The 8941-nt window shown below is 53.6% G+C and overlaps 1 protein-coding gene across 1 annotated transcript in view; it reads right to left on the reverse strand.

The window, feature by feature from the left end:
• Positions 1-561: 561 nt before the first annotated feature.
• Positions 562-8941, reverse strand: part of ARHGAP36 (Rho GTPase activating protein 36) — an 11076-nt gene continuing 2696 nt past the window's right edge. Inside the window, exons 4-8 of the mRNA XM_009334706.1 lie at positions 8290-8484; positions 4475-4623; positions 3637-3807; positions 1792-1889; positions 562-791 (exon numbers count right to left, since the gene is read on the reverse strand). Of these exons, the coding sequence (XP_009332981.1) occupies positions 653-791; positions 1792-1889; positions 3637-3807; positions 4475-4623; positions 8290-8484 (752 nt within the window). The 3' untranslated portion in view covers positions 562-652. The remainder of the gene's footprint in view (positions 792-1791; positions 1890-3636; positions 3808-4474; positions 4624-8289; positions 8485-8941) is intronic.

Here is an 8941-nt window from a genome sequence, read left to right on the forward strand (position 1 = left end):
AAGACACTTGCCTGCTGCTCCCCAGTCTGCACCAGTTCGCTGTCCCAGTGCACGGGGCTGGTGGTCGTTCGGAGGGGAGAGGTTGTCCTCCCCAGGCAGGGAGGCCACGAAGCCACCCTGCAGTCCCTGCCTGCACTGCCACCCAGTGTGCTGCTAACCCTGAGCCGTGAGCTCACGCACACAGCCCTGGGGACGGAAACCTCGTGCCTCAAACTCCTGTGAAGCGGTAGATCGCAGAGGCAGTGCTGCACTGAGGGCGCTGCCGTACTTCAGCCCTGCGAGCGGGCTACAGCACACGCCAACGGCTTTCCGGCTCTCTCCCAGAGCACGCTCCCCTTCGCACACCCCTGCCGACACAACCGTGCGTGCACAGCCACTGCACAAGCACACGGGTTTCTCGGTTGCCATCTAGCAACAAACCCACATGTGGAAAGCCCTTCTGCTGGCAACCTGCAAACGCCTCTCCTGCTGTGGGTCTGCCTACACCAGGACAATTTGGCATGTCTACCGGTGGCAAAGATGCTCCCACAGGCATCCATACTCCTTCCACTTCTCCACTCCTCCAAAGTGGGACAGAGGACCTATTTTTGCTGGGGAAAGGTGGCCCAGTTTTGTCCACAGAAGGCAGTGCAGAGGGCGTGGACCAGGCTTGCTAGATGCCAACGTCCAGGTTTAGGAATGAGACGTTGCTGTACAACTCTGATGAGACTGAGCTGCTCTCCAGGGTGCGGGTCCGACCAGGCAGCGGGGATGGAGCATGCTCCCCTGTTGAATCCTCACTCTTTGTGCTCCTAAGAAAGTAAAAAAAAAAAAAAGAAAAAGAAAAAGATGCTATTTGCAAACTGCTTCTATTGCCAACCCCACGCCCGAATGGCCTCTAGCAGTGACCCTGAAGATTTGCCACCTCTTTGGACAGTCCCAAAAAAGACAGACAAGGAACAAAAGAACAGCAGACTCGTAAGGTCTGTGCTCCAGGAAACCATTTCGCACAGGACAGTCCATGTTTGCCGAAGGAGCCACCAGCCCTACAAGGAGACCGAAGGCTGCCGAGCATGCCCTGCTTCAGACCACGGGGGAGCAAAATACCTCCTGTGTTATGTGCCATGATCGTGGGCCCAGATCACGGGACACAAGGCCCTTTTACCCCACCTTCTTTAATCACAGAGAAGGGCATGAGCTCAAATTCTGAGCCTCTATGGGACTAACCTATCCTGCAGCCAAGAAGTAGATGTACAGACATAGCTGGCAGTCACACGCGCAGACACATGTGCACACAGATGCACACAGGACAGGCAAAAAAATGCAGAGAAATGCAGAACACCAAGGGTGAAGAAAACTTGGAGGAGGCTAGCGATGGAGCTGAAAATGGAGCAGGCATCCGTGTGTGATCCTGAGAGGCTGGAGCAGCGGAGGGCTCTGGGGGAGCAGCAGGACAAGAGCTGTGTAGGTATGCACACAGAAAGACGTGTGCAGTGGAGGAGGAGTTCTGATGCAGGGCAGATTTGGGTAAAGGAGGGAGCATGGCACAGGCTGGGGAGGAAAAAAGAACAACGCGCTCCAAAGGACAGAAAAGCTGCGATGTTTCAGCTGTTGGGTGTTAGCGCAGAAAGTGAAGGATTTTAGCTGGGGAGTTCATGACTGAAAGTGGTGGAAGGAACAGGAAAGATGGGCAGGAAGATCAGCAGGGTTCGTCCGTCACTTGCCAGCAGCATGGTGAGTGTTGCTGCAGGAGAGCTTTGCCCCCGTGCAGCGAGGTGCCCTCCAGCAGCACTGCGCCTCGTGGGGACTTACGGCACGGCGTTGAACTTCCTGCGCAAAAGGTAGTCGATGACATCGGGGTCTGTCTGAAATAGCCTCCTTAGGATGTCACGCTGCATTTCTGGAGAGACCTGGGAGGGATACACAGACACACTCGCTCGTGGCATCTCCTCCTCTCTGGAGGAGGACGAGCAGAGGCAGCCGAGGACAGCAGAAGGACTCCGGGTCAATACGTGCTCACAGACCCGCTGTGTGGGTGTCATGTCCCACACACCTCCCGGGGCTCTGAGCAGGGTCTCAGCCCCTGCTTTTCCCACACTAACCCTGGTCCTTTGGCTCCCTGTAGACCTGACAATCGCTACAAGGCTTTTGGGGGACCTGAAACGTCACATTCCCATAGACCTGTAGGAAATGGACATTTCTGGTATTTCTCGGGAATTTCCCAGGTCCTCTCCTAAAATCAGGGCCAGGACGACTGCTCAGTGTATGCTCTTGCTGATCCAGGGGGTTTCTGCCAGGGTTTTGAAATAGCTGCACAGCCTCCACTGGGTTGTCCCCAAGGAGAGCAGCTATGTGACTGCATGGCGCCTTCCTACATCGCATCCCCTGGGGACTGCTTCAGAGTGCCCAAGTCCACACGAAGCACCCGTGGGCTCGGAATGGCATCTTGCTGCATAACCCGCCGGGGCTCTCCTGCTCAACCACCGTACCCACCTCCGAGCCTGCACCGAGCAACCCCGCCTGTGCTCAGGTACTGCACTGCACCGCTCTCGTCCTTCTCCACCAGCACCTCCCAGAGCGGCAAAGAGAAGCACCGAGCCTGGAGATGTGTCCCCGGTCTGTCATGCCCCCCTGGCACCCACACTGCTGCAGGGCAGAGCGGCGAGTGCAACAGGGAAGGCTTGAAGTCCACCTGGACAACCACGCAGAGCAGGATTCGGCCAGGAGAAGATGCAGGAGGCTCTTACTGCTGCCTGCAAGTGCCCCGTGGGAGGGTGGAGAGAGGATGGAGCCAGACCCTTCCCAGAGGTGCCTGGGCACAGACCGAGGTGCAGCAGGGACGAGCTGCAGCAGGGGCACTTCTGACAAGAAGAAAATTCTTCCCCTGGGGGTGGTGCAGCCCTGGGACAGGACCCAGAGAGGTCAGAGCTCTCCATCCCTGGAAGTAAATAAATCCCAGCTGGACGCAGCCCTGATCTAGCTTTGAAGTGAGCTGATCTGGTTGGTCTGGAGGCCCCAGAGGTCTCTTCCCATACGAACCTTTACGTTACTCTAAAAGATGCTTTTGGGAACCCCAGGTCGATGCATCCTCTAGGATAGGATGAGCACTCCCTGCCTTACACTGATGGTCCAAATCATCCATTAAAGAGTAGGTCTGAAGTGATCCCATTCTTCACTGCCCTCACCAGCTCTCCCCACTGTTACAGCCTCCCTGCATCTGCCTGAGGCTGTGGCACCTCCACCCCACGCCATCGCCTTCCAGCTCCTTCCCTCTTCTAGAGTCTCCCATTTTTTCCTCTTCTTTCCCCCCTCACTGGGACTTTAGGCGAGAAACAGTACCGAAGCGCAGTTGCTGTTGGCCAGTTGTTTCCCATCCCAAATGAGTTTGGTCAAACGTCACCGGGGTGGAAAGCGACAGAGAAGACAGGACCTGTCCGTGGCAGGACCCTCAGCTCTGCCTTTACAATGCCAGTAACAAGCCATCCCAAATTGATATTTACAGCTGGCATGAGGAATGAATCACATTTTCACAAGCCGACTCGAGTCATCTGCTGCTAAATGGGGTTGTGAATATACCCTTCCTTCTGCTGCCATTAGAAAAGAGTTCAGAGGGGAAGGAGAGATCTAGAGAAGCTGCCCTGAGAAAGCCTCACCTACCATGAACAAGGCCTGGTAGTGCTCAATCAACCTCTGGAGCACCAGTATGACGGCAGTGCTGTCTTCAAAGTTCATGGCACCAACGTCTTTCTCTCCAGGCTTCTCTTTCTGAAGGACATTGGGACCAAAGATTGTGGCCAAGTTTGAAACTGTCATTTTATTCCCAGGAATCTAGCAAGAAAGCACAAAAGTAAATTACAGATTGTAGATGCACCGGCATGATATGTCCCAGGATAGCCTCACCCACCCCAAAACAGGAACACGAGCTGCTCAGTGAGGCTGCAGTGTTGATCTGGGTCCAGTTTGGTCCTTTCTGAGCTGGTGGCAGGGCCAGCATGAAGGGTTTGTGGTGCTGGAGCATGTGCTCATCCCCTCCTTGCGTCAGGGCCTCCATTCCCATCTACCTCACTTTCACAACCCATAACAGAAGTTAACAACCAATATTTCTGTATCATCTTACCATATGGGACAAAACCAGTCTCTGTGAATCACCGAGAGACTTAGAGCTCGAATTGTCCAGAGAAACCAAAATCAACCTCAACGCATGATGATAAGTCCTTCACGAAAGTTGGAGGTGGAAAAACAGAACTAGTCCACAAAAAATGCCCCCTGCGCTGCCTACGGACACACTGCCAGGTCTCTCTGGGGTTACTGCAACCCAGAAAATCACTTAGCTGAACTGAGAGCAACCCAGACCTGCCATGGACAAGGGGATTTATCAGCAATTTGATTTTGCCAAAGGATTCACCCAGGCTTGCAAGAAGCTCTGCTTGGTTTTAACCAACAAATTTTGAGCAACCCCTTCTTCGTGCAGTCGACCCGTTTGGGCCAGCCTTACCTCCTGGCCGTCGGGGCCCCGGGAGCTCTCGGCGTGCCGGGCCACCTCGCTGAGGAACCGCAGGAGCCGGTGCAGCGTGTCGCTGTGGCAGGGGGGCAGCAGGAAGAGCAGCAGCTGGAGGGCGGCCAGCTGCGCCGGGCCCTCCATGGCTAGGCAGAAAGCAGCCCGTTAATTAGTGCGGTTCCCAGCCCGCTAGGCACTTCCAGCTGGACAGCCCTCGTTTACATCCAGGTAATGAGCTCTGGAGGGATCCAGACTGGCATCTTACCCTTCATCTCATCCATGCAGGGATAAGCACTCTGGGAGACCCCAGCAAGGGCTGCGATGTGATTGCATTTGGTATTGTACAGCCCCATAGCCAAAGACTGTCCTAGACCAGAGGGATTATAATCCAATTATCAAAAAAAAAACCAAAACAAAAAGGCACAGACTGCAGCAACTGCACGTGGCAGTGCCGGGCAGCACACCACTAATCCCACTGCTGTCAAGTGATTTTGGCAAAGAAGGGTGGTAAGGAAGGATCCGGGAGCCAAACGTTTGAAAAGTCATGTGAATTCATGGATTCACCCTACAGCCCACACGCAGGCCAGGGCCACTCGGCCTTTTTAACAACAGTGTCAGCAGGGGGAAAGAAAGTCACCTCACTGCAGCGATAGTGATGCTGAGCTGGCAAGGGAGGACAGGGAGAGAGCAAACACTCAGCCGGCCAAGGCTAGAGAGGGCGCCTAAGAAAAAAAGGAGGGTATGCTGCAAGAGAGGGATTCAAAGCTCTGTGTGATGGGTGACGGGTCAGGAAAGAGCAGCGGATGGGGGACTGCGTGGTCCCGTATCCTGCTCTGGTGCTGGCTGCGAGGGGAGGCTCCTTAGATCACTTATATAGGGAGAATTGGCAAGATCTTCTGGTTCAGGTGTGAGGATCACAAACCCGGTGTGAGCTGAAGATCCACGCAGATCACACACCCTAGCAGTGACAAGAAAACAGGCAATGACAGTAGCGTGTCATTGAGCATGTAACTAAACCGCAGCCCTGCAACCTGCTGAATGTCATGTCCACCACACAGCTGGATGGGCTCAAAAAGCGGCTGGGGCTAGGAATCCACTAAAGGCTGTAAAACGTTAACAAGAGTTCAGGCTCAGGCTACTTGGAGATCACTGGAAGGTGGAATATTGGAGAAAACAACACTGTTTTTACACGCTCCTCTAAGTAAGAGACTCTGGCTGCTCCTGGAAGTGGGATAGCGGTCCAGACCAACTTTGCCCTGGCCGCGTGTGCCCACCCTTATGCTAAGCCTGGAAGACGTGGCTGTAGCCTGTAGATATCACTCCAGAAAAATATGTATTTCAGTACTGTGAATATTCTGCAGTTCTGCTTGGCTTTTTGGGGCAAATGGCAACGGCAATCTTTATTAACCTTCTTGTCTCCCAGGAATAAAAACGTGAAGCCCATCTTTTAGCCAAAGTAACACCAATTTCCACTGGGAAGGGCATAGAGAAGGTAGTTCACCTGACAGTTCCCAACCATTTGCTTTACACTGTGCCCTAAAAGTCCTTATATGACAAAGGTGCATCATTTATTCTTCTGTCTTTTAGACTGCAGACTTGTATGAGAAATACCGTCACTTCACATTCAGAGAAAGATGAAAATATAACAGAAGTAACAGCTCAGCAGATCTGGACAAGGGTTACAGGCTCCTGACCCACAGGGAGAACATCTGACATTGCTGGGGAAGGGCCAAAGCCGGGACTGGCAGCGACTCAAACCCTTGCGGGGGTAACCACAGGCTCAGGGAAGATGCCGCAGGGCAGCGTGCCGGATGCCGCAGGGCAGCGTGCCGGGCGCCGCTGCCTCCCTTCGCGGGCAGCAGCCGTCACACAACCCGCCACCCCTTCACCGCCACCCACAGTCACACAACCCGCCACTCCTTCACCACCACCCACAGTGGCCACCACCACCCCGGCCATGTCACACGCAAATAGGGAAGAGACCTGTCCACAGACACAGAAAAACCAAACAGGGGTGACCGTTGCTAAAATACGAAGATGCAAAGTCAATGGGTTAACACGGCTTCTGCAGAGAGACGTCCTGCCGTTTAGACCCCCTGGAGATCTCTGGTGGGTCAAGAAACACCGGTGAGGGGGGTTGCTTCAGTCTCCCTGGATTTCTAGAAGGTTTTGGGCAAAGGCTCTCACTTAAAAGTTTTGAGGTAGATGAAACAGCCGTGACATAGGAAGAAGATCCTCTGGGGGACAAATAATTCATTAAAAAATGGGAAACACGGGGTAGGAGCAACTCGCACTGTTTGCTGTTCGCAGCTTGTGCTGCTCAACGTGTTCCTTAACGAGCCGGAAAAAGAAGACAGCAGTGGCAGCAAGAAAGGTTTGGAAGCAGCGGTCTGGCCTGGCCTTCTCTCCAGCTTCAGATGGTGGTTCCTTCCCTGCATCTTCCTTCTCTGCACCCTTTACAAGCGGTGAGACCATCAAGCAGTGAGCCCATCTTCTGAGGTCAGCGATCTCACCCCAAATGCTCTATGCCCAGACCCTGCAGGTTCATCGCCCTGCAGGCTTCTGGAGAGTGGGATACAGGCAAACACCTGGCCCTATGTGCTCCAAAAGCATCTGCATCTCCTAAAAGGAAGAGGGGGAGTCATCCAACTTGAGAGGAATCTCGGCTGACTTTTTCCTGGCAGACTAAGTTTGTGCTCTGGGATCTCCTCCTTCATCACAGACTCTCCCATCTTGTCAGGTGTGGGCATCACCAGCTTCCCAGATCCCCTCTACAGCCTTTCTGTAGGTGGGTCTTACAAAACACTGAAGGAGCTGGCAGCTCAAATTATTGTCAATTTGCAAAACAGCTGATTTGGAAGCTCATATCAAACATAATGCAAATTCCTCATCTAGGACTCTAAATAAGACACCAAGGTAAAGACAGCACAGCCACTTCCAGCTGCGATGCAGTACTGGCCTGCTTTTCACTTGGGATGCTACCTTCTGTTTCTCCCCTTTGATCCAGGTCTCTCCTGCCCCTGCAGAGATGCAGGTCCGTTGCACAGCTAGAAAAGACGGGCACTGCAGCCAGCCTTCCATCTCCACCCCCCCCCAAGGTTTTCCTGATCTCCCCAAGGGGACCGCATGCTGAGACATGCCCCAGTCTCAGGATGTATTTATCCTGAAGAAACTCAGTGCTACGTGCCCACAACCCGAAGACACACCTGTAGCCCCATGCCGTTGCTCTGGGGTGATTTCAGCAAGGACAGGCTGGTTTACACTCCTGCTTTACAGTGCACGTGTGCTATATGCTCAAATACCTGAGCTTGAGGGCAGAAAATTGCCTCATACGTTCCCCTAAATCCCTGTACACCTCTGTTCCCCCCACCACATGCCCTGTCCTGCTCCCTGACACGGCACAGCCTGACAGCAAGCCCATTGGTGTGTAGCTGCTCGTTTTTGCTGTGGAAGCAGGGGTTCAAGGATTTGGATTTGGAGAATCAAATCTGAGGAGAGAAGGATGGCAAAAGGGAAGCAAAGAGATGGTGAAGGAGACCAAGAAAGAGTGATGCTGGAAGCAGCTTAAGAAAAGACCCAACTCAGTCGTCTGAAATATGGAGGGTAGGGGGACCTGGGCAGAGCATTTGCAAAGACACCCTTACAGGCAGCACAAACTGCTGGGCCGAGCTCCTGCGCAGCATGCTGAATTGTGCTGGGACCCGGTACTGAGCCAGGTAATTGCACAAGAAGAAAACTCCCTTTTATTCCTTACAAAATCAAATGCGGTGGGTGGACTGTGCAGAGCGAGAACAACGCACCCAGGTACTCACAGGCTGTGCTGAGGAAGGCTGCATAGAGCTCTCTGGGAATCAGTGAATCCGGCATGTCCCGAAGAAACTCTTTGAGCAGAGCAGCCACATCATGAACGCTTTGATGCTCATCCAAGAAAACATCCAGTCCTCGGTCAAACTCTTCCCTCAGCTTAAAGATGGAAGAAAGCAGAAGAATAAAAGCAACAGTCAGTTCTTCCTCTTTATACGAGTCATGCTGTCAGGAACTGTCCCTGTACAAGAGCTACTGCAATGGCAGGACAGGAGGGTTGGCTACTGCCAATGTCCCCCTGATGCAGGGCACCCCCGAAGAAGGCACGCCAGAGCCCAAGAGTCTGCTGCTGCCCAGAGGATGGGCCACAGGACCAGAAGGAGCTGCTGGCTGGTGAAGGGAGCCCAGGGGCTCTGAAGTGCCAGCCAGGGGGGTGGAGGCTCATCTGTTAAAGGCAGCTTGGAGGGATGAAGCCTGCTCTCCATGGCTGGGGGAAAGACTCAGCAGCAGGTTACAGGTTGTCTGTGATCCAGCATGTGCCTGTGATATTTTAGACCTCTCCATGTCAATGCCTGCTTTATCCATTCCCCACACATACAAGCGTCTGTCCTTTGGATGCGGTACCGCTACAGAGGATGCAGTAAATGTCTCGCTTTACCT

The sequence above is a fragment of the Pygoscelis adeliae genome, unplaced genomic scaffold, assembly GCF_000699105.1.
Source record: "Pygoscelis adeliae isolate BGI_AS28 unplaced genomic scaffold, ASM69910v1 Scaffold412, whole genome shotgun sequence".
Lineage (NCBI taxonomy): Eukaryota > Metazoa > Chordata > Aves > Sphenisciformes > Spheniscidae > Pygoscelis > Pygoscelis adeliae.